At 33.2% G+C, this 24515-nt stretch overlaps 1 protein-coding gene across 1 annotated transcript; it reads left to right on the top strand.

The window, feature by feature from the left end:
• Window positions 1-283: 283 nt before the first annotated feature.
• On the top strand, window positions 284-1324 carry LOC111373576. The gene is made up of 2 exons (XM_022996127.1): window positions 284-440; window positions 555-1324. The coding sequence occupies exons 1-2, from the start codon at window positions 284-286 to the stop codon at window positions 1322-1324; spliced, it is 927 nt and encodes a 308-aa protein (XP_022851895.1).
• The last annotated feature ends 23191 nt before the right edge of the window (window positions 1325-24515 follow it).

The following is a 24515-nucleotide window of genomic DNA, read 5'->3' as shown; positions in this document are numbered from 1 at the left end:
AGAAATTGGCATGATCATTATGTCCCATCGTTTTACCTCATATCGTGAAATGTTGGAGAGGGCTCATGCTATTTCATATCAGAGGGCCACATTTGGACAGTATGCCCAGTAGAGCAAGAAGTCTTTGGGAAAAAGAAAGTGGAGTGATTAGAACAAGAACAGACGTAACTGGCATAATAAAAGGCCAAGCACAGGAGTTCATATTGGTGGGACGAGTGGGAGTATTACACCATGTCCTAAGTGTAATAAACTCCACAGGGGTGAATGTTTACTTGGAAAGAACATGTGTTTCCGGTGTGGTAAGCCAGGACACATTGCTCTCAGCTGTACAGGGCCTCCACAAAAGAAGGATGATGATCAGGACAAGAATAGGAAAGGAAAGGCCTGGGTTTTTGTATTAAATCACCATGAGGCGAAGCAGGATCCGAATGTGATAGCAGGTATTTTACTATTATTATTTTCAACATACATGCTTATGTTCTTTTACCTAGGACTATACATTATTTTATCTATGTCACTGGGTTGCTAGTCTAACATTATATTTACGAAAATAGGTATTCTGTTATTATCTTATGTACCTGCTTACGTACTTTTTGACTCTGGGGCTACAAGTTCTTTTATCTCTGTATCCTTCGTCGCTAGGTCAAACTTTACATGTGTGAAAATGAATTATGAATTAGAGGTTAGCATCCCTTCAGGAAGAACTCTTTGTGAAAATCAGATGACTAAGGCTATGAAGTTAGAGATTGCTGAGAAAATATTACAAGCGGACTTATACCTTTTGGAGATGAAAGATTTTGATGTTATTTTAGGCATGGATTGGTTGGGACTTACTCATGAAACCATTCGATGTCACGAGAAAGAAATATTGTTTCACAGACTAAGAGAGGAAGAATTTCATTTCTTTGGAGCAAAGTTCAAGTCTTCGCCTCGTTTAGTATCGGCTATTCAAGTGGAAAAGATGTTGAGAAAGGAGTCATGTCAAGGATTTCTAGTTAATATCACCAGTCCCCAACATATAGAAACTACTGTTAACAATATTAACGCCATTCGAAACTTTGCAGACATATTTCCAGAAGAATTACTAGGTATTCCACGAGATAGACAAGTGGAATTTACAATTGATTTTGTTCCTGGAGCAGCACCAGTATCCAAGGCCCTGTACCGAATGGTGCTAAAGGAAATTCAAGAATTGAAGTTGCAATTAGAAGAGTTGCTGGAGAAAGGCTTCATTCGACCAAGTGTATCTCCTTGGGGCGCTCCTATACTTTTTGTGAAGAAGAATGATGAAAGTATGAGGATGTACATTGACTACCGGGAATGAAACTATTTGACCATCAAAAACAAATACCCGCTGCCAAGAATCAAAGATTTATTTGACTAGTTAAGGGGTGCTACAGTATTTTCAAAGATTGACTTGAGATCAGGGTATGAAAATCAGGGCAAGCTTACCGAAGACTGCTTTTAGGACTCGTTATGGGCATTATGAATTCACTGTCATGCCTTTTGGTTTGACCAATGCTCCAGCTGTATTTATGGATCTCATGAATAGAGTGTTTCATCAATACTTAGATCAATTTGTCATAGTATTTATTGATGAGATACTCGTGTACTTCAAAGCCAAGAAACAACATGAGGAATAACTCCAAGTAGTAGTTGAAACTTTGAGGAATGAGAAATTATATGCCAGGTTCAAGAAGTGTGAATTTTGGTTTGATCACTTAGGTTTCCTTGGTCACGTGGTTACCGCCCAAAGAATCGAAGTAGACTTTGCTAAAGTGAAAGCAGTAACGAAGTGGCCAGGGCCGAGCAGTGTGGATGAACTCCGCAATGTATTGGGATTGGTTGGTTATTATAGAAGATTCATTGAAGGCTTCTCAAGAATGACAAGGCCAATGACTCAGCTGACAAGAAAGGGTGTGAAGTTTCAGTAGACGGAAAAAATGTGAAAAATGTTTTCAAGAACTCAAGCAGAGACTAGTTTCAGCTCCTGTATTAACGATACCTGAAGGTTCAGAGGGATTTGTGATTTACAGCGATGCCTCCAAGTAGGGTTTGGGTTGTGTACTTATGCAGCATAAAAAAATTTTTGCTTATGCTTCAAGACAATTGAAGCAGTATGAACAAAACCATCCAACGCATGACTTGGAACTTGCAGCAGTAGTTCACGCCTTAAAGATGTGGCGTCATTATCTCTATGGTGGGAAGTGCTAAATTTATACAGACTACAAGAGTTTTAAATACTTCTTCACACAGAAAAAACTAAATATGAGACAGAGAAGATGGTTGGAATTAGTGAAAGATTATGACCGAACAATTCATTAACATCCGGGTAAGGCTAACTTAGTTGCAGATGTCATAAGCCAAAAGACATGATCACAGTTAGCAGTTCTACCCACGTTGTAAGAATACTTGATAAGGGACTTTGAGAAACTAAGATTGGAAGTTATCACACCACCAACTCAGACTACAGCGATGTTTAAAGCATTCATGATTCAACCTACACTTCGAGATCAAATTAAGGAATCGCTAGATAAGGATCCGTTTCTACAGAAGTTAAAGACCGAGATTGGTTCAAACAAACGTATAGGGTTTGAAATATATGCAGATAATGCACTGACTTTCAAAGGAAGGTAATGTGTACCTAAGGATGAAAGTATAAAAAAGGAGATATTGGAAGAGACTCACTCTACCCCATACTCGGCACATCCAAGTCGTACGAAAATGTATCAAGATCTTCAAGATACATTTTGGTGGAGAAACATGAAGAGAGGAATTGGTCTATTCATTGAAAAATGTATTATGTGTCAACAGGTCAAGACAGAACATCAAAGGTCATCAGGACTACTGAAATCATTGGATATTCCAGAATGGAAGTGGGAACGCATAACAATGGACTTTGTGGTAAGCCTCCTGAGGTCAGTAAAAGGTCACAATGCCATTTGGGTAGTGGTAGATCGTCCGACGAAGTCAACCCATTTTCTACCAATCAAAGTAAGCTTCAACATAGAACAGCTAGCATAGTTATACATCAAAGAAATAGTCAGATTGCATGGAGTTCCAGTCACCATTGTTTCAGATAAAGACCTGAGCCTCACATATAAATTTTAGAAAAGTTTGCAGACAGCCATGAGGACGAAACTAAAGTTTAGAACTACTTATCATCCTCAGACGGATGGACAATTAAAAAGAACCATTCAAACTCTGGAAGATATGTTAAGAACATGTGTTTTGGATCTTGGAGGAAGTTGGGAGACATACCTGCCTTTAGTGGAGTTTTGCTTACAATAATAGTTTCAAGGCCACTATAGGTATGGCCCCATATGAAGCTCTTTATGGTAGGAAGTACAGATCTCCTATCCATTGGGATGAGGTCGGAGAAAATAGAATTTTGGGTCCTGAAATCATTGAACGAACAGTTGAGGCAGTTGACAAGATTAGAGCCAGAATAAAGACAGCACAAGACCGACAAAAAAGTTATGCAGATGGTAGAAGAAAGGATTTGAAATTTAGTGTAGGCGACAAAGTTTTTCTTAAAGCAGCACCCATGAAGAGTGTATTGAGATTTGGTAAGAAGGGAAAGTTGAGACCACGATTTATTGGACCTTTTGAGATCCTTGAAAGGATTGTTGTTGTGGCATACCGACTTACCTTACCACCTGAACTTGCAGTAGTGCATAATATGTTCCATGTTTCGATGCTCAGAAAATATGTCCATGATCCTAATCACGTGGTAAGTTATCAAGCCTTAGAGGTACAAAAAGATCTATCATATGAAGAAATCCTAACAATGATTCTGGATAGAAAAGTACATCAACTCAGAAACAAAGAAGTTTCCCTAGTCATAGTGTAATGGCTAAATCATGGACGAGAAAAGTCAACATGGGAGAAGGAAGAAGAGCTGAGAACCAAGTATCCATAGCTCTTCGATTAGCCAAAGTAAATTTTCGATGACGAAAATATTTTAAGGAGGGGAGGTTATAATATCCTGAAAATTTTGGTAGAATGGAATTTAATTTTTGTATGCTATTATTTAAATGTTTTGAAAGTTTAGAGACTAAAGTATATGTAAAGTAAATTTCAATTTTATTTGGGAGAAAATGTAGATATTAACGGAGCGATAATAAGTATATGAATATTGGACTCGTTAGATAGATCGTAATTAATCATGCATGTTAAGCTCGAGAAAAAGTTAATTCGGATTTGCGGAGCCCAAGTTATCGAGGTTGATATATATAGCTTTAAATTATATTTGATTGACAATTTAATGAATTTAAATTTTCCCTCAAGTCACGCGAAAGGAGGAAGATTATTGGTAGATTATGGATGTATATAAGAGAAAGAGAGAGAGAGAGAGTTATGGGAAGCCATGTGACTAGTGGTTAAAAACCAACTTTGTTTCATGCACTTGCTTTTGCAGATTTGCTGCTTCTTTTTTTTCATATGTGGATTTATCTTCAGTAAGCTTTCTAAATAGCCCTTGTAGCAAGCTCTCGATCGATAACTCCCAAGTCAAATGGTTATAGAACACCAAGTTTTTAGATACCCTTGTAGACTTTATTACTCGAGATATAAAGGCTATGAAGAGATGTTTTACAATGAGGCTATCATAATTAGTGCAATGCCCCTCATTAATCAATCATTCAAGAAAAAAGAACCTCTATCTTAAGATATTCACCTAAGTTCATCATATTGATTTTAGACAATCCACACAAGAATTTAAAAACATGAAATCTTCATTTAATATCCTTATATTTTTCCAACAGTTAAATCACCCTCCAACAATGCTAAATTTGGTCTAAGAATGATAACATAGTAATTTTTATACTTTTACTTTTTGGTTTTAGCATCTAATTTCTTCTATTTCAACCAATCAGGCAAATGAATCAACTCATATTACTTCAAAATGTCAAACTTAATTCTTGTGCACAAATGTATTATGTTTTACAAGAAGAAGCATCTATCTAAGCACGTAACATATTCACAATTCATAAATTAACAAGTAATTTTGAATTAATAACCCAAATCGTCACTGAACTTTGCAAAAAAATTTCACGGGATCACTGAACTTTAAAAATTATCCAAGTCAACACTAAACTTTGCAAAAGGTTTTCACGGGGTCACTAAACTCTGTAAAAGGTTTCCTTAGGATCAATTATAATGTCCCGAAAATTTTGGTAGAATGAAATTTAATTTTTGTATACTATATTTTAAATGTTTTGAAAGTTTAAGAACTAAAGTATATGTAAAGTAAATTTCAATTTTATTTGAGATAAAATGTAGATATTAACGGAGCGATAATAAGTATATAAATATTGGGTTCATTAGATAAATCGTAATTAATCATGCATGTTAGGCTGGAGAAAAGGTTAATTTGGATTAGCGGGCCCAAGTTATCGAGGTTGAAAGATATAGGTTGAAATTATATTTAATTGATTATTTAATGAATTTAAATTTTCCCTCAAGTCACGTGAATGGAGGAAGATTCTTGGTAGGTTGTTGATGTGTGTGTGTGTGTAAGAGAAAAGAAGTGAGAGAGAGAGAGAGAGAGAGAGTTATGGGAAGCCATGCGACTAGTGGTTAAAAACCAACTTTGTTTTTATCTTTGTGCATTTTTTTTCTCAACTAGAACTTTGAATTAAATGGGAATGACACACATGTAGGGAAATGTGCTGATTTTGATTTTTGAATGACAAGACTTAATCAAAATTTCAGTTCCCAATACTCATCCATAACCACATTTCACTCACACATATCCTCTCAATACACAAATTGCCTATGTATATAAAATCATTTTCACATGATCGGAACGACACAATATATATATGAATTTTTGTACTCATGAAAGTTAAAATTATGATATGAAATGATATGATGTGAATGATATGGTCATTCCGATACAATGAAATGATATGATATGAAATGAGCTCTTACCGGATTTAAAGATATGAGACGCCATTACATTCTGACACATGTTTAAAATTATTATTCTGGATCGTACCATTAAATTTTATATCATACTGATTATTCCCATGTACTCACCTTCTTCCCTACACCTCACAGGTTAGATCGGGTCGTGTTGGAGCGTGGTGGTTCGATGATGTGGTTGTGCCTCGTTCCGCTGGACAAAAATCTAAAATTTTAGAACAAAATTTTATTTCTTTTAAGTTTATTGCAATAGACATTTATTTATCATTAAATTCTCGTGCGTGTTTATTTGCATAGGAATATATGCGGGTTGCATTTTAAATAAAATTTGAATTAACTGTTATTCCTTTTATTGATTTTCCTGTTTAAAAGTAGGTGATTATGATTTTATTGTCATATTCATGTCAAGGATTTTTGTACTTTTCTGTGGTATTATTAGACAGCAGTATTTGAAATTTTCCCAGAATTATGACACATGGTCAAAACAATTGTCACATCACTTTCCATTTATTTGTCTTGGGTGCCCAACACGTAAAATTGGAGATTTAAACATTGGTGGTTGAATAGCATTTACATGCATGTCTAATTAATGAAACCACAATAATAATATTAAATTTGTGAAGTTGATGCCAAATTTCTACTCACTGCAAAGGAATAAATAAAATATGCCTTATTATCATTATTTTAAATTGAGTAAGAAATAAAAATATGGTTAGTTAATATTTTGTGCATACTATTTCTATTTTATCTATAGAGATTTTCATAACATTTAAGTAGTTGATTATTTTAAGAGGAAATATTCTAACAGTATGTAATTTACAAATTTAGTTGCAGAAATCCTACTTCATTTGACTTCTAAGGATGTGCTAGTTAGAAATTTAAATTTATGGGCCATAAGTGGTTTATAATACAATTGACATTTCTATTAATAATTTTTGGGTAGCGATTCAAATTTAAAATTTTTGGGTCACTACATCGATGAACTTTAAAAATTATCTCATTTATCACTATAATTTGAAAAAAGTGTCCTAAGGGATCACTAATCTAATGAACCCCTAGGAAACCTTTTACAAAGTTCAGTGACCCTGTGGAAATTTTTGTAAAGTTAATTAATGAATGGAGTGATTTTAAAGTTCAGTGACCTCATGTAAACATTTTGCAAAGTTCAGTGATAAGTTAGGTGATTTTTAAAGTTCAGTAATATCGTGAAAACCTTTTGCAAAGTTTAGTGACCATTTGGATTATTAACTCCATAATTTTAGATATATTCGTCATTTTCGAACAAGCTACCTAACTCATACAAGCTAACAAACTAATATTTATATATATATATATATAATAAACAATAAGCACACAAACACACACAAATAATAAAATTAAAAACTCAATGTTTTATCACTCTAAACATAAATTAGACATTGCCCTCAATATCTTAGTGTGTAATATTGCAAAATAAAGGGGGTGGAAAAGGAAATGAAATAAGGTATTTCCTAGATTTTTGTCCGATATTAGAGATAAGCTTGTTAGATCAAATTATTTCATTGCTTATCATGTTAAGCTTTCCCTCATTTGAAATATATGTATCATTGAAAGTTGAAAGAAAATTAATATAACAATTAAGAAACAGTTTAAAAATATAATGTGGTGTGTATGCTAACCAAATTTTTTGATGTTCTTGAAATACTAAAAAAGCGCGTCACATGCTTTTCTACTGCTAAATGCTTTTATCTTCTAGGCTTGATATACATGAGATAATTCTTTTATTTGAATAAAAACAAGCTTAAAATTGATGCAACATAATATGAGATGTAATGTAAATACTTAAAGCATAATAAATAAAAGGGTAAAAAATTTGGTTGTCTTCCAATAAGCGCTTAATTTAAAGTCTTTAGCTAGTGTTTGTAGAGGAGTTAATCATGGTGGCTCAAAGTGGATTTCATCGAAAAAATATTCATCAAAATGTTCAGCATTGCCAACTCCTTTTTAGATTCTCCATGCTTGAAGAGCTCCTTTTATCCTCGAGGTTCCCAATTGTTCCACCAACTCTTTTTCATGTTGACACTTTAAATGCTATTTCGTTTCTTCATCCTCAACCATTCTATTATTCTCTTCATGGGATGGTTCTCGATAGTTGTAAAGATTTTGAACTTCTCTTGCTCAACATCCACTCGCAACGTCAGTTCACCTACTTCAAAATCTATGATAGCCCAACTTGTTGATAGGAAGGATTGACTAAATTAGTAGTGATGTATTCCAAATTTCTTCTACGTCTAAGACAATGATTTCAACTACGAATATGAACTTGCTCACTCTAATGAGCACATTCTCAACCACTTCTCAAGGGTATTTGATTTATATGTCTACTAGTTGTAAGGAAATAGTAGTTTCCCTTAGTTCCTGCAAACTTAAATTCTTGTAGGCAGATGAAGCATTAAATTTATTCTTGCTCTGGAGTTACGTAAACAACTTAAAGTAGAATTATTTTTTGTTGGGCAAGATATTTTTAGACTTCCTGGATCTTTTAGTTTATGAGGTAATTTGTTTTGTAAAATAGCACTACACTCATCTTTTAGCTTGATGGTCTCAAATTCAGTAAGTTTTTTTCTTTTTCTCTTTGATAAGATCTCATTCAAAAATTTTACGTAGCTTAGTATCTTTTATATGACTTCAATTCATTGGATGTCAACACGAAGCTTCCTAAATATGTCTAAGGACTTTGCAAATTGTTCTTCTAGCGCTTTTTTTTAATCTTTAAGGAAAAAAGGGATTGGAGGTAAATCCATTTCAATTGGAATGGTTGCCTTAACCTATGGATTGTCTAAATTCTAATCTAGAATTATTTTTGCTGATTATTCAGATTGATCCACATGCTCTCATTTGTAGAAGCTACCTTTTCATTACTTACCATCCGCCTCGTAGCCATAACTTTCAGAAGTTGTACTCATTGTGTGTAGTAATTGCTTGAACTATTTTTCCTTCTAGTTTTCTCAAAGCCTTTAAGGGAATGTGATATGTGGCACATTCTCCCGTGTAGTTGGAGTGAATTTGATTGGTGAAGTGCCAACCTCATATTTCACAACATTTATTATCATCACTCACTCTTTGTAATTGTTTGCAATGTCATTGGCAGGGTCTTTGGCTGTCTCTCTAAAATTGCTTTGGCAATTTGTTACAATTGATTTCCAAGTTCTATATAGCAATCCCTTTCACTTGAAAATTTTTCTAAGTTTGTTGCATGAACTTCATTGACACCTCAACCATTTTGGTAAAAGATGCTTTCCATGCAAGTTTTTTTGGGTACTGAAAACCCAGTCTTGCATTCTGATATGGTGCACCTTCAGACGATTCATTATTGCTCCAGGAAAAATTGGGATATTTTTTCGACCTATATTGTATATATTGGAATGCAGATTGTTTTACTCTTGGCCCAACTACTTGAACACCATTCATTATTCGATTGATTGTCTAACCATCTACCTTTTTAGTTAGTATCACTAATTGTGCTGAAATAGCTATCAATGTGTCAACCTCATGGATCCCTATAGCTTTCTTTCCACCCGATCTCTCAGTCAGCCATAATGTATTGGAGTACGCCAAATATTCCATTATATGATAAACCTAATCTCCAGTCTTTTTTATAATTGGTCACATGCACAGACAACGTTAGCCCTGCTAGTTGGATTCAACTCAATGTAGAAGTACTGAATTTAAAGACATTTCTATAGGCCATGTTGTGGATGTTATTGAAGCAAACTTTTTCTATCTTCCCATTGCCTTGTAATAGCACTCTAAATCAAATTAAGAGAATGTAGTGATATCATCCCTCAACTTAGCAATCTTCTCTGGTGGGAAGTATTTGTTCAAAAATTTCTTGCTTAGGCTATCCCAAGTAGTGATGCTATAAGGCGAAGAATATGTCCAACCATTCCTCAGCTGAATCACTCAAAGTGTAAGGAAAGAGTCTCAAGCACAATCTTTAAATCAATGCATTCATTTTCCATAAGCACAACATCCAAGATTCACCTCCCTTTCACAAAGCGGTCTGAAACTTATGAACCATTTTCCCCAGCACCTCTTATAATCTATTCGCTAGAACCTTCATAATAATCTTGTACACCCCACTGGCTAAGCTAATAGGGTGAAAATCCTTAATGTCCTCCACTCCAGATTTCTTGGGAATCAGCATATTAAATGTGGTATTAGAATTTCCTATGAACCTAGCATGCTCAAAAAAATAAGTAAGAACATTTGTAATGTCCATTTCCACTACCTCCCAACAAGCCTTATAAAATGCGAACGAGAAGCCATAGTCTTGTACCTTATCATCATTCATGCTGAATAACACCTTCCTAATTTCATCTTCCCCAAATGGTCTCTCTAGCTCACTAGCATCCTCCTCTATAATAGTAGCAAAGTCCAATCCCTCCAACCCTAGGGCCCTATGATCATCAGACGTGGGAGTCATCTGTCAAAAGCTCTCTAAGTTTTAATAGAAAGGAGTTCACACAAAAGATGAGGAAATGTAATAAAAAAATACATATATATGTATATAAAAGAAAAAAAAAATATTGGTATATGCCTTGATTAAGCCCAAATACTTATTTGAGAGAATCACACTTTTGATAAGGGATTGTTAGCTTATTTGATTCACAAAATTTGAAGCAATAAAAAATAATGAGAATACTCATTTGTCAATGTGTTGAGCTACAATTAGTAAAATCAAACCAAATTAGATCGGGCGAAGATTAATGTTTTAAAAAAATTCAACCTCATATCACATCTTCGATAAGAGTGGAAAGAGTAAAGTTTTGGAGTGTACATCTTACGAGCGAAGAAATTAAATATTTGATCATAGAGGGGTCGGGAATTGAATCAATTCATGATTTTATAATGCTTTACTAGAATCTCTACACACACACACACATCATTTTTGCATTGGATAGGTCGAGATTAATTTGCTATTGTGATTTTGACATAGATTATAGTCTCAACTCTAAATGTCCAATCCTGAGGCTAAAACCAAGGTTTTCCAATCAAGTTGCTTGTGAAATTTTGGTGTAGTAAGCTTTATTTTGTTTGAGGATAAATAATTGTTTAAGTTTGAGGCTATTTGGTAAGTTTATTATGTACACTTATCTCGGTCATTAAACTAGAGCAATTAATGTTATTTTAAATGAATCAAGGCTTAATTTTGTATATATTTTGTTTTTTAGTGCATCTCGATGAAAAATGATTGAAAGTAGACAAAAGGAACGAAAAATTGGCCAAAATGGACTGAATCCAAAGTTTGGAGACAATATCACAAAGTGCTAGTAGTTGATTTAGACCTAATATCGATGATTTGAGAAGGTGTGGAATCAATTGGATGGAGTAAGAAGTTAAAGGACCAAGAAGCCATCAAAAAGAGCTAAAATGAATGAAGACCAAAATTGAGGAATCAAAGTGCAACAAATGGAAGATTCTATAACGGCGCACACATGGGACCATGTTGTGCTCTTATCGAGAGCAAAACCAATTGATAGCGTCTGTGTAGTGGAACATATGGCGTGTGCGGGGGGCCATTTTATGGCCTGAATGGCCCCAACGTCCTTTTTTGACCTAAACTCTTATGAAAATCAAATTGAACCTACATTTTAACGAAGAAGAGACGACAAGAATGGGGAACGACATGAATATGGATATTTTTCACCACAAGAAGGAAGCTAGCACAGGATTCAAATGCGATTAACACGAGAGATTGAAGATTCAAAGTCCGGGTTAAATGAAGAAAAAATTGATTTTTCACTTTCCAATCATTATTTTGGGTGATTTTTTTTTTTTTTTGTGATTTGTTAAATAATATGTTATGCTAAATCTTTTCATGTAATGGACGAAAATGAAACCTTTTGTTATTTATTTTTAACTCATGGCAAGTAGTTTAGTTGAATTCTTGATTAATCTTGCATGCATAATTTCATTATTTTATTGATTGATCGCCAATTCAATATATTGTTGCTTGTTGTAGTCTTGTGAGGCTCACATTAGGTTTAGAACATTGCTTGATTAACATATGTGCAATAAATGTTGGGAAATTATTTATCACGTGTGCAATCTTTAAGATAATTGTGAAATTGAATGAATTCTATTCATTCGAATTCAGATTAGGAATGGATTTGGGTTGTGACTAGAATAGAATCAATTTGCCTTGAAAAAATAAAATTAATTACAATCGAATTATCGATTGTCAAGAATGCATGAACGAAACTAGCTATGTGATTGAGGAAAGGAATAAATAATAGTAGGTGGATTTATAATCCAATGCACTCATTTAATATATATTCATTATTCAAATTTTACAAGCTTTCATAGATTAAGTTAGAATAATTAAAAATCACAAATTTCTTTTGTGCGTTCACTTTGAATCTGATTAAAAATTAGTACACTTAATTAAATTTTATTCCTCATGGGACGTTACACATTACTCATCATATATTACCTGTCAAGGACCCCAAACACTTGCAGGATTTCGACGAACAAATATCGTTAGACAAGATTTTAGGATTCAAACCATTGATAAATCTAGAAGCCATAATGTGGGGAATCTCATAAATATAACATTTTTTTCAATAAATCTTCGAAATGGGCTAGATACTCACCAAGAATGGAAATACCTTGCTTATAGTGCAAAAATAATTGATTTAACAAATGAATTTGATAATAAATAGGGGCATATTTATTAATTAGAATTTGTTTCATCTCATCTGACAAGGTGATAGTATGTTGACCTAGATGATTATGCAAATATGATCTCCAATAAGTCATAGCAGGACCAACAAATGATATATTAGCATAACAAAATTTAACGAGAGTCACTCAAATTGTCATAGGTGAATAACATTTCGAGCCTATTGAGTCAATTAAGAAATAAGTCGGTGAGACCATCAAAGTCCCATAGTCGAAGTGCGAAGGAGAATGTGTGTTTCTTACAAAGGTCCTGGAACGGGAATAATTACATGAGGAGGGTACATTATTGTAGTAGTGGCCTAAGGATGTGTTGTTGGTGAAAGAAGAATTTTGTGTGGTTTTTTTGTGAAATACGATATTTGATGGGCCACAAAGCCCATAAATTGAAAGTTAAGTTATCAAATAACAAAATGTATACCTTTAAGACCAAATTGAGTCATAGGTGATGCGCATCATATTTGAGTCCCAATTCATAAAACTCTCTTAGAATGCTGAAGAAGTCCACTAAGGTTGAAATGAGGCAAATATATCAATTCCTAAAGCAGTGGTATAAGTAATGAGAAATTTCGATAGGTGCAAAGATTACCGCAGCTCATGATTTAGGGTTTATAGTGGGCACCAAATATGTCGATGATTTGGAATTGTCGACAATTAGGGTTTGAGATATGATTAGAAAGTGATTTTTTGGTTGCAGAGAGTATTGTTTGGGGTTGATATTTATGTCGAAATGACGGTTGGATATGGGATAGTGGCAGCATTGAATTGGAGTGGGTTTTTGTTATGCTGGTTAATAGCTGGGTTTCGCGGTTGGAATGGATAGATTTAATGAGTAGTAGGGATGTACCAGTTGGGTTTGGTTAAGTTGGCCAGTCGGTGCAGTGGTGGTGGTGGGTAGTTGTGGTTGTCGACGCAGGAGTTTGTCTATTTAGCGTTGTCGACGACAAAGATAGCTATCGACAAGAGGCAGTGGTAGCCTAAGAGCGGCAGAGGGCATTTTGGTTTAGCGATGGAGGAGTTAGGTGATTTGGGATTAGGCTTACGTTTTTAGGCCTAATTATGGAAATAGGTTAGTGTGTGGGTTAGGTGATAATGAGTTTGGGTAGTAGGCCTGGTGTTTTTAGGATTAATGTAGTGGATTGGGCTAATAGGAATATGTTGGGTCAGATAAATGGGTTACTGGTTACGGTTTGTGTATATGGATATGGATAATGGGTTGGATTAGCATCTTGGGCTGAATGATATGGTTTTTCAATAATATAGGGTTTCTTTGGTTGACGAGCAACAGAATTAGCATAACTAGCACCAATAATAACTTTTTTTTTCGGAAACTGATGAAAATACTAAAACTAAATTTTCTAGGGGGTGAATAGTACCCACGAACAGTACGATGAACAATAGCCTTTTTTGTGTTCCTGCTGCTGCCCTCTTTTTTGTGGCTTAAAGTGGGTTTTGACCGGATTTGTTGGTGGTTATGGTTTGACTATTAAAGGTTAAAAAAACTTGGTTGAAGTGCAGAGGTCAAATTTGTTGGTCAAAGGAAAGGAATTGAGCTATGATACCAAATTGACATAGAATGCTATGAGAGAATTATAGGAGAAAGGGAAAGGGGAAAGAAGAAGAGAACAAGAGGAAGATACGGTAGAAATTGAGGAGAGAAATTAACTTATTTCATTCATTCCAAAATTGTTTGAATTACATCGTATAAGTCCCTCTGTATACGGCTTCAAAAGACCATATTCTAAGGAGGGAATACTAATAAAAGTAATCAAATCAAACTCTAATAACATTTCCTAAAATATGAATGAAAATTGGAAACTAAGTATAATAATATACATTTCTGACGACAAATAAATATTGTCCTAACAATTTCAAATAGTGGATCACCCTCTTCCATTTGTAAAGTTATTTATAAACATTCGACATATATAGAACATAGAGTCCCTTTTCATATCGTTTCCTAAGATTTTCTTTATTCGTTTAATACTGTCATGGTTGGATCTTTTCTATTATGGGGATCTACCGGTTTGGATGGGGAATTCTCGTCAGATGTATTCCATCCTATTTATCATTTGATAGAGTGTCGTAAGCCCTAGAAGAGTTTGATTGCTTCCCATAGTTTGCAGTCAAATTACCCTTACTCTGTAACTTCTCGTAATCCTTCTAGATGTGTCATTTTCTCTTGCAATAGAAACAAACCAGATTACTATAATTCACTCTCAACTTACCCCTTCATTGACCACCATGAATCACAAGACCTTCTCCATCTCTGGACTCAAATCCAACCAATTGTTTGATCTTCTCTTTCAAGAACAATGCATTATATACATCTTCAATGGTAAATGTGTCATTATTGTACAAAATCATGTCTTTGAACGATGAAAACGAAGCAGATAGCGACACAACAGGGTCAAGGCCAAAATTCTTTTCATCATACTTTACCTCCAACTTTTCCAAATCAGTGATGATTTCCTTGTAGACAACCAGATGATCTTCTAAATATCTGCCTTCTGCATGTGATGAGAATATAGCCTCTGCTTTAAATGCAATTCGCTCGTCAGACTCTTGGTCATGCACAATTGTTCCAATTTCAACCATAATGCAGCAACTGTCTTCTCCTTCAAAACGTCCTGAAGAATGTTGTTAGATCATTTTTAGGGATCGGACTAGACCTGAAACCACTTTGTTGAAGGCAAAACAGCTTTAATACCATATGTTATGAAATGAGGAGGTTAATAGCACAACATAAAGTATTGATCGTACAACCAAGAGCAAGATTAAAGTAAAGAAGAAAATAGACTAGTAGAGGAATAAGTAATTTCATTAATGACAACCAGTGGAGAGAAAATTAAAATATCTGGAAGATAACTAAACTGAATGAAAAGTCTACCATTTATTGGAGACGTCCCACCCTAGAAAAACCAAGTTGAAGACAAATATAAATCCAAAAATGCAAAAATAATTATTTCCCGAATAACACTGTCGCTTGAGCAATGTCAATCGACAAGGGGCAAAAATCAGGCGAAAAATCTCTGCTACAAATTTGATGGTTTCAGTCAAGCAGGCAGCTAGCCAAAATGTGGCTCCAATATTCCCGGTCTATAATTTTGATCTTTCCAAGACCACATCAAATACAGCTCCAACACTCACTGGAATCTGGGTCACATTACAACAAATGTTATATGTGGAATTAAAGTGTTCGGTTATTTTAGATTATCTAGCAGTTATAATTGAAAGAATATGACATTTCATCAACATTTCTGCAATCAAATTTCCTGACTATAAACATGTTCAATTGTTATTTCTTTGTTTTATAAATATTTGGTTTGATTACTATATATCATAACGAACTATGAATTTTATTGATATTATTTGTGATTTAAACGAAATTAATAGGGAACATTTGCTCACTCGTTTATTAGGGGTACTTGTTTATCCTAATCATACTATTGAGCCGTTTCTACTGAATAAGTAGTTGTTGAATTATATTAATAATTTTACATAAAGTTAGAATTTTGATTGTCCTCTTGATGTAACACATATTTTGAAGAATATATTTTTTGATGTGTCTCTACAGAAATGTAAATTAAACAATTCAATATTGAGTTTTAATTTTTAAAGAAAAACCTCTATTTTGGTTATATTCACAAAGCATATCAAATATTGATTAGTGTTTAAAAGTGCTTCAAAGATATATCGTTTACCAAGCATTTTACATTCATTTTGTATGAGTTCACTCTTTTAGTCTCTAATTTCAATTCTCTCACCATAAATTTATTTTGCATAAATACATGGTTAAAAGTGTAATTAATCGAAATATGTATTTATATATATGTTGGCATGAGTATTATGCTTTTGAAAGAGTATTTTTTGGTATATTACAAATGTATTTCCAATGTGAAGCATGTGAAGCAAGTGGTGAAAATATATTGAATAGTCAAAATGATAAGCTGTATGAAGTGATATACAGCTTTCTTGGTAAAATGATCATAACTTGAACCGTAGACATCGAACCATGGTGACTCAAGTTGGATTGAAAATATAAGATATGTATCTGCAATCTTCATGTTTTGCCAAGTCAAATCCTCATAATAATGCAGCCAAAATTTTCGTTCAAAGTCCAGGTTGTCACTTGCTAAATACAACTTTTCTACTTGTGAGCTGCTCTTATTGTTTTGACCATATCTGGAGTTACAGAGATCCAATGAACGTGAGTGAAAATAACTTATCTTATGATCAAAAGTTCAAATTTGCTGCACAAAATATCTAAAAATTGGTATCAACTTGCACATTCCAGCTATCTTCAAGTTGGATAGAACACAAGTTGCAAATTGTTTGCTTGCATGTTGGATGTTTCTTTGCTTGTAAAAGGGAACATTGGCCAAGAGTTTGAGAGCATCAATTCCTCTACATCATATTCTAGTTTCCTTCACTTTTTCTTTGTTACATTTCATTATATATTTCTAAACCTTTAGCTAAAACTAGGGGTGAAACTTTGATGACTTTGTAGTTTTGTCTTTGATCTTTCATTTTGTTCTTCAATGTTGATCTTCTTACTTTGTTGAAGTATATGATCTACAAATCATTTTGGTTTGTTAAAGACTTTGATTTATTATTGACAATTTTGGCACAATGAATGCTTAAATAATCTCTACATCTAATAACTTATTTTGACATATTCTCTCAAACAGTTATCAAGAATTCTCTTTTAATATATTTGCAATCAATGATTTATCTTCCATATAAGATCATTCCCTAGTTGATTTCCATATGAGTTAAGTAAAAGATCAAGAATAATTTCTACTCATATATCCAAATGAATCACCAATGCTAAAGTATTCTTTTTCATCGTATTTTCACCAACTATTTCCTACTCACAGATTAGTTTGTTTCCTTCCAATTCCATGTGGTTCGACATCGGACTTCTGAGTTTACTACTTGTGACAACCTGCACTTGGATTTGCAACCTTAAAGTTGTAGCAATCATTGTTTACGAAGAGCATGACACTACGTGTTTCGATATTCTCTATAAATATTATGTTTTTTCCTCCTAAAGCATAAAACTCGTCCTTTGATAAAATATAAGATGGATTATCATTATTTCTGCTTAGCAGAAAGTTCAACTAGGCATAAAATTCTTCAAGATAAATGTATTTATTGAAATTAAGATTAGCAAAAAGTAATGTTAATACCAAAGCAAGAAGACGACCACAAAAATTGTTCCGAAAAAGTCTCAAATACAGGGAATTACTTACCGAATTCATACAGCTGCTGACGTGGTGGAACTGATTTGCCTTTTTTTTTTTGTGCTTTTCTCCATCTTTCAATAATTTCACGCCATGTGTTGTCTATTAAAATTTCCTATTAAATTTTTTTATACTTATAGCGTGATTGTAATTGTTTATCTACATGGCTAGTCAGCTATCACTTCTCTTCTTCCAACACTATCGGCGCCACTGCCTCAAGCACATGAAAAATATGTAGTATATTGCAGCTAATCTTCCTTTTTATTTTTGCTTAAAGTGATTACTGTTTTCAAGGGGGTTCCGTACTGTTCTCAATCATATGTGTTTGCTCTTACATTATTAAAAAAAGGTTAAACCCCAACCTTGAGGGCCTCCACCACCCCGCCCCTAGAGCTTTGTGAGGGAGGTAAATCTCGGGATGTGCCCCGCAGATTAGGGATGTGCCCCTAATGCTCTTACATTATTTGTTTTAGCCTATTTTTTTATGAAATATTTGGATTTTAATTAAATGTAAAGTTTAAAAAAAATATAGTAATTCCAAATCATTTGAAGAAAATAAATAATAGTGTTTTAATTTAGAGTGAAGCCCGTGTTTGAGTCTCATTTTATTAAAAAATCATTTTTCCAAAATTCATTTTCAACCACACATTATTTAATAAAATAATTTTACATGTAAATCAAATTTTTATTAACACACATTCTCCAAAAAAATACTATTCAAAAATATGTTTTCCCCCAAAAAAGGGGCTCAGGCAAGAGGCTTATTTGATTTTATTCTTGCCCAACTAAATAAATTTAAATAAGGTTAAAATGTAATGAAGTACATTAATTTTATTTGAACAGAAACCATAAGAATAATGTTTTCTAGTTGGATGAAAATTCATTTTAAAGCATGTTAACAAATAATCATAAAAAAAAATGCGATTAATCATTTTCGCAACCAATAGTTTTTTGCCAATACACCAATTGTCAATAAAGTTGACATCCATGATTATATTGTACTTTAAGAATTAGGTTTTGGACTTTGTTACATGTACATCAAACTTTATTTAATGGGTCACATAATGTCATTCTATCATTTGTCAATTAGAAATACAATCAATTTTTTTATTCAATCTTTTCCCTCCACATCAATTTATGTAATTCCTTATGTATCATTTTTTTTGTACAAATAGATAATCCTTCAGTTATGGATCTTGCTGCGTGTATATTAAACTTTACATAATGTGTTACATAATGTTACATATTACTCTATCATTTCCCAATTTAAAATACAGTCAACTTTTTCATTCAACTTTTTCCATCGAATCGTTTTCGTCCACATCATTTTATATAATTCCTTAAGTACATTTTTTTGTGCAAATAGCATAATCCTTCGGTTATGGACCTTGCTACATGTATATCAAACTTTACATAATGAGTTAGATAATGTCCCATGTCATTCTATCATTTAAAAATTTAAAATACAATCAACTTTTTCATACGATCTTAATTGAAAGCAAACTTGTAACCTACCATTCTATTATTTCATAAGATTTAAGGAAAAATTAAATAATAAAAAGTAGGAAATATTTAGAACGCTTCAACCACCATTTTGTCGGTATAAATAACCTACCATTCTATTATTTCATAAGATTTAAGGAAAAATTAAATAATAAAGAGTAGGAAACATCTAGAACGCTTCAACCACCATATTGTGGGTATAAATAAGCCTTCAAATCTTAACAATTGGAAAGAAATTCAATCTCGTGATACTCCATCAAGTTCTCTCAAATTTCTTTCCAATGAACAGACGGAAAAAACAGGTAAAAGCCGCTAAGAAACCGATGTTCGCAAAAAGTAGAAAGAAGCAGAGCTTCTGGAAATTCTTGGCAACTCAGAATACTAGTATCGTCGTCGCCATCGCCTTCGCCGCCATCATCATTGCTTTGTGCATTGTTTCTTCGCCTTCTTCTTCATCTTCTTCGACTACTTCATCGTCTTTTTGGTCTACTTTTGCGTCTTCTAAATCTACTGCTTCTTTTTCCCCGTGGTCGCGAGCGTCGTCGACTTCGTCTACTAATTCTTCTACTTCTTCTCCATCGTTAAATTTGTCTTCGTCTACTAATTCTTCTTTTTCGGGTGATTCTCCCCCTCCCCCTCCGGTTTCGAAATAATTTTGAATCAACGTGGTTAAGTAAGCTTGGCTAAGCTTAAATCATGTTTGCAGAAAGAGATTTGTAGAAGGCTTTTTCATGTGGGAGTTTCCTGATTTTCTTTGTTTTTGAGAAATAGTGCTCTGTACCGGGTTGAAGAAAAAAATGGGTAGAACTAGTTTTCAGTCCAGCTACTCAAACAGGGCTGGTGACAGGCTTTTAAATAAAGGCTGAGGTAGATGCCCCTCAACCCTTAATTTGAATTTAAAAAATTCAGATCAAAGGACGAGGCTTCTCCTGATTAATGAGCCTGTCACCTAGCATTTTATTTTATTTTTTAACTTGTTTGATAAAATTCTCACCAGATCCGCTTTTTGGTAAAAGCTTCTGTAAGGTGAATTTTTCTTGAGAAAATATCTTTGGTGACTTCAAATTTCACAGATTATGAGTTTGTTCCAATATTATTGTAAGAATGTATTTGAGAATAGTAAATTGATAAAAATGCGTGATTAAAAATTAATTTGTGATTCACATTCACCATTTAATTGGCATGCATTAAATCATTTCTGTCTATTAAAAGCACAAAGAGTTGAGAGGAGATAATGACACTAGGATGTTCCAATTTGTGATCAATATGATTTGAATATTTGAAATTTAAGTATGAAAAGATAAATAGACAAAATGTTTAATCATGTTAAATCTTAGATCATAGTTTTAGAGCATTTCTAGGAAGTTTTCTATTTTTAAAGCATATTCTATAATTTAAAGAGCATTATCTATAATTTAAAGAGCAAAATTTTTGAAGTGCTCCAATAGCCTTTTTATTATTAATATTTAATTTTAGTATTCCCAATATGTATTTATTGTTTTTAACATTTAATTTTAAAGTACTTTAATAGCCATACAATGATTCAATGAAGAGATATTGAGTTTCGCACATATTATTTAATTAAGTCAATAAACTGTGCATTGAAAGTTGAAACATTTGAATCATTAAATTATAGAGAGGTAGGTTTGGCTCTCCAAATTTGGCTTGGAGAGCTAAACTCACTCTCTATTTTAAAATGCTAAATTGAAGTGTCTATTGGAGTAAAATTTTAAATATGGACTCCTTAAAATATAAAGTATTCCATTTTTAAAGGGCTCTTCCAATTGCCCTTATATTGAATTTTCCAATGGAAGTGGGCGGCTGCTTTAAGAGATACGGCGCCTGTTTTGTAACGCTCCAAATTTTCATAACATCGGAGCATTATCGAAAATTCATTTTTTTTTGTTTACTTTACATGCTTTCGGTCAAAATAAAATTCTTTAATAAATAATAATTGTGGCATTTATAAATTTAAATTAAATATAGCAATTGTATATGGAAAATAACTCTAAACATGTCTTAAATTAAATTAATAAATAATCACGAGGGCAAAAAAACTTAATGTAAAATTTATGTTTTATTGCTATGATCCTTTTGGTAGCCCGTATCACCGTCCTACCACAAATTCAATCGACCCGAACTAACTTGTATAAAATTTGTAAGAGTGAGTATTCGAGAACACCCGGTAAGATACGTACAGTTTCCTATGCATATATATAACAATAAAATTTACGCTTCATACCATCTGATTTTACGGAATATATCGGTGACCAAGCGACAAACTCATCTTAGGTCCTCTTATAATCCCGTAGGATTTCATATCTTAAAAAAAAAAAAAAAAAGAATGTCTACAAGCAATCCATACATTTTTAATTGAACATAAACGCATAAGGAAACAAAAACACTTGCACTTAAAGTATCTTATCTCGTTAGAAAAATCTAAAACATGTTCAAAATCTTTTCTCCGCTTTGAAAAATACGCAATTAAAATTTGAAAGACTGCAAACTTTTTTTCCAATGCTACTCTCTCTCTTCCTTTCTCTCCCTCACTTTCCCATATGTATTGTATTTATTTTTGGTGGTCAATGATGAAAGCCAATAGAATTTTGGTGAAATTGGAATGAAAAAGACGTGTACCACGAAATTGGATAAAGTTAAATTTTTTGATAAAGCAAATCATGATGTGATTCTTGTACTTGATTGTGATAAAAATATATATAATTAATAGCTATCAAATCAAAAGTAGAATCATAGTCAACCACTACAATTACAACTACACGTGAAACTGGTGGTCCCAACTACACCAAATCCTAAACCAATTTAAAAAGAATCTATTCTAAGAACTGCGATATCTTTGACCTAATTTATTCAAATTAACTTTTTCTCGATCCTAAAATTCATGATTTAATATGATTTATCCAACAAGCCCAATATTTAAATATTAAATCTTGATCTGTGAAAATCAAATTATTAGACCCAAATAAAAGAATAGGAATTAAACTTATTTCATTTTAGTCACATTTATTTAATATTAATTTTTTTTTCGAATAATAAAATATACTATATTTTATTTTTAAATTTTCGGAGCATTATATGTTTGGATCTCATTTATTTCCTCATTTTTAGGCTTTTTTAAAGTCGCGAAGTGTACAGCTCATTCAATTTTCAGGACATGGAAATGATAAAAAGTTTATGCAAAGTTATTTTTTATGTTTTCCTTTGTTATTTTTATCCTAACACTAACAACTCCAGTCAGTGCGTATATTATAAATTAAGCCTATAGACAAATAATTAAATCTTATACAAATAATTAAAAATTACATGCCATGCTTCCTCGAATTGAGCATTTGGTGCCCCTGTTGGCAATAAATTAACTACACATTTTAGTATATTAAAATAAAAACCGTAAGGATATTATTTCAATCTTTTAATTACTTCAATTACAGGACAAAATTGACTCACACGATGAATAAAATTTTAGTATCTTACCGGAAGACATTGTAGTTTGTTATCTGTTCCCTTTAGTTATTATCAAACGTTAATTATAATTGAACTACAAAATGCATGTACTAAATTATCTAAAAATACATTAATTTTAGGGAACTGAAATTACGACAACATGCAAATTTAACTAATAAATTGGAAAACTTCGGCATTATCTTTTATTATTAGAATGATTACGAGAACCAATAATAATAATAATAATAATAATAATAATAATAATAATAAAACTCAGAAGTACGAGGTCGAACCACAGAGAAATTGAAGGAAATGAACTAGTCTATGAGTAGTGAATAGTTGGTGGAAATACAATGAAGAAGGAATTCTGTCTCCTTTTGATCTCTCAGAGTTTGGGGAAGTATTTTCCCATCACTTTGTCTTTAAATTGTGTCCACATCAGAGCACGTTGTCGTGCTTCTGTTCTAGTACAAGATGCAGACTCCCACCAGTGGTTTGCAGCGTCAACCAACATGAATTCTGCATATAACAACTTTTGAGTAGGGGTGGGCACGGGTCAGTTCGGTTCGGTTCTAAAAAGAACCGAATCGAGCCAAACTTTTCGGGTATCTAGTAAATGGAACTGTCGGATCCAAATATAATTATGGAACCGTTCGGGTTCGGTTCCGTTCAGTTCAGTTCGGTTCGGTTCGGTTCTGTACTATAATTAAATTTTTTAACATTTATAAAAATATTATATAAATACAACTAATGATACATTCAATGATTTTGGAATGTCAGAAACTAGTAAACTACCTTGTTCAAATGATCGCTATGATCAAAGCTTCGGTCGGCGGAGGTCACATCTTCGATCGGAGGTCACAGTGTTGGTCGACAATTGTATAGGTTTTGTAATATTAGCGAGGCTGCGAGAGTCGAGACAACGTTATGCACTTTAGTGTAGGTGTTTAGGGTTATTTAGTGGATTTGATCTTGTTTGGCTAAGAAATGAAACAATAAAATGAGTAATTGGGCGAAACAGATTATTGGGCCAAAAATTTGGATTTAGAATTCGTTAATTTGTTAATTTGTTTAGAAAAAATTAAAATTAAAATAATTTAATTTACTCAATATAAAACAATTAGAAATATTCGGTTCTTCGGTTCTTGGTCTAGAGCCGAGAACCGAACCGTATCCGTCGGTTCTCAATTCAGATACCCATTCGGGTATTTAATTTGACAAGAACCGTCAGGGGTTCGGTTCGGGAGATTTGCCCAGCCCTACTTTTGAGCATCAGTGCAAGATAGATGTTTGAAGATTCGCTCCATTCCTCTTATTCATTCTTCGGCTGCCAGTGGGTTTGCCTTGCCATCAAAGGTTGGGGGTTTGTAGCGACGGAACTGTTCTACAATTGAGCTGATGTTGTTAGTGTTTGCACCAAGGGAACCAACCTGTGCTTGTTGCCTATCCAAATCTTGTACCGCCCTTAGCAAATCCCTAATGATCGCAACTTGGTTTTATTGTTGTCTCGACATTTTCTTAACACGAATAAAATTTTAATTTAGGAATATTCAATAAAACAACCTAATATTATTAATAATCTTTGTAATAACAAAGAACTTTAAAAATATAAATTTCCAAATCCTTACACATAGTAATGTGCTCTTCAAAAATAAATAA

Source organism: Olea europaea, unplaced genomic scaffold (assembly GCF_002742605.1).
Source record: "Olea europaea var. sylvestris unplaced genomic scaffold, O_europaea_v1 scaffold1145, whole genome shotgun sequence".
Classification (NCBI taxonomy): domain Eukaryota; kingdom Viridiplantae; phylum Streptophyta; class Magnoliopsida; order Lamiales; family Oleaceae; genus Olea; species Olea europaea.
The sequence above is the reverse complement of the archived record's forward strand: the minus strand, read 5'-3'. Positions and strand labels throughout refer to the sequence as shown.

Bases quoted from the DNA above. Each gene is read 5' to 3' on its own strand.
- LOC111373576 (XM_022996127.1), top strand. From the start codon at position 284: ATGTGTTTCCGGTGTGGTAAGCCAGGACACATTGCTCTCAGCTGTACA. The intron at 441-554 runs GTATTTTACTAT...TTACGAAAATAG, and splicing joins GGATCCGAATGTGATAGCAG to GTATTCTGTTATTATCTTAT.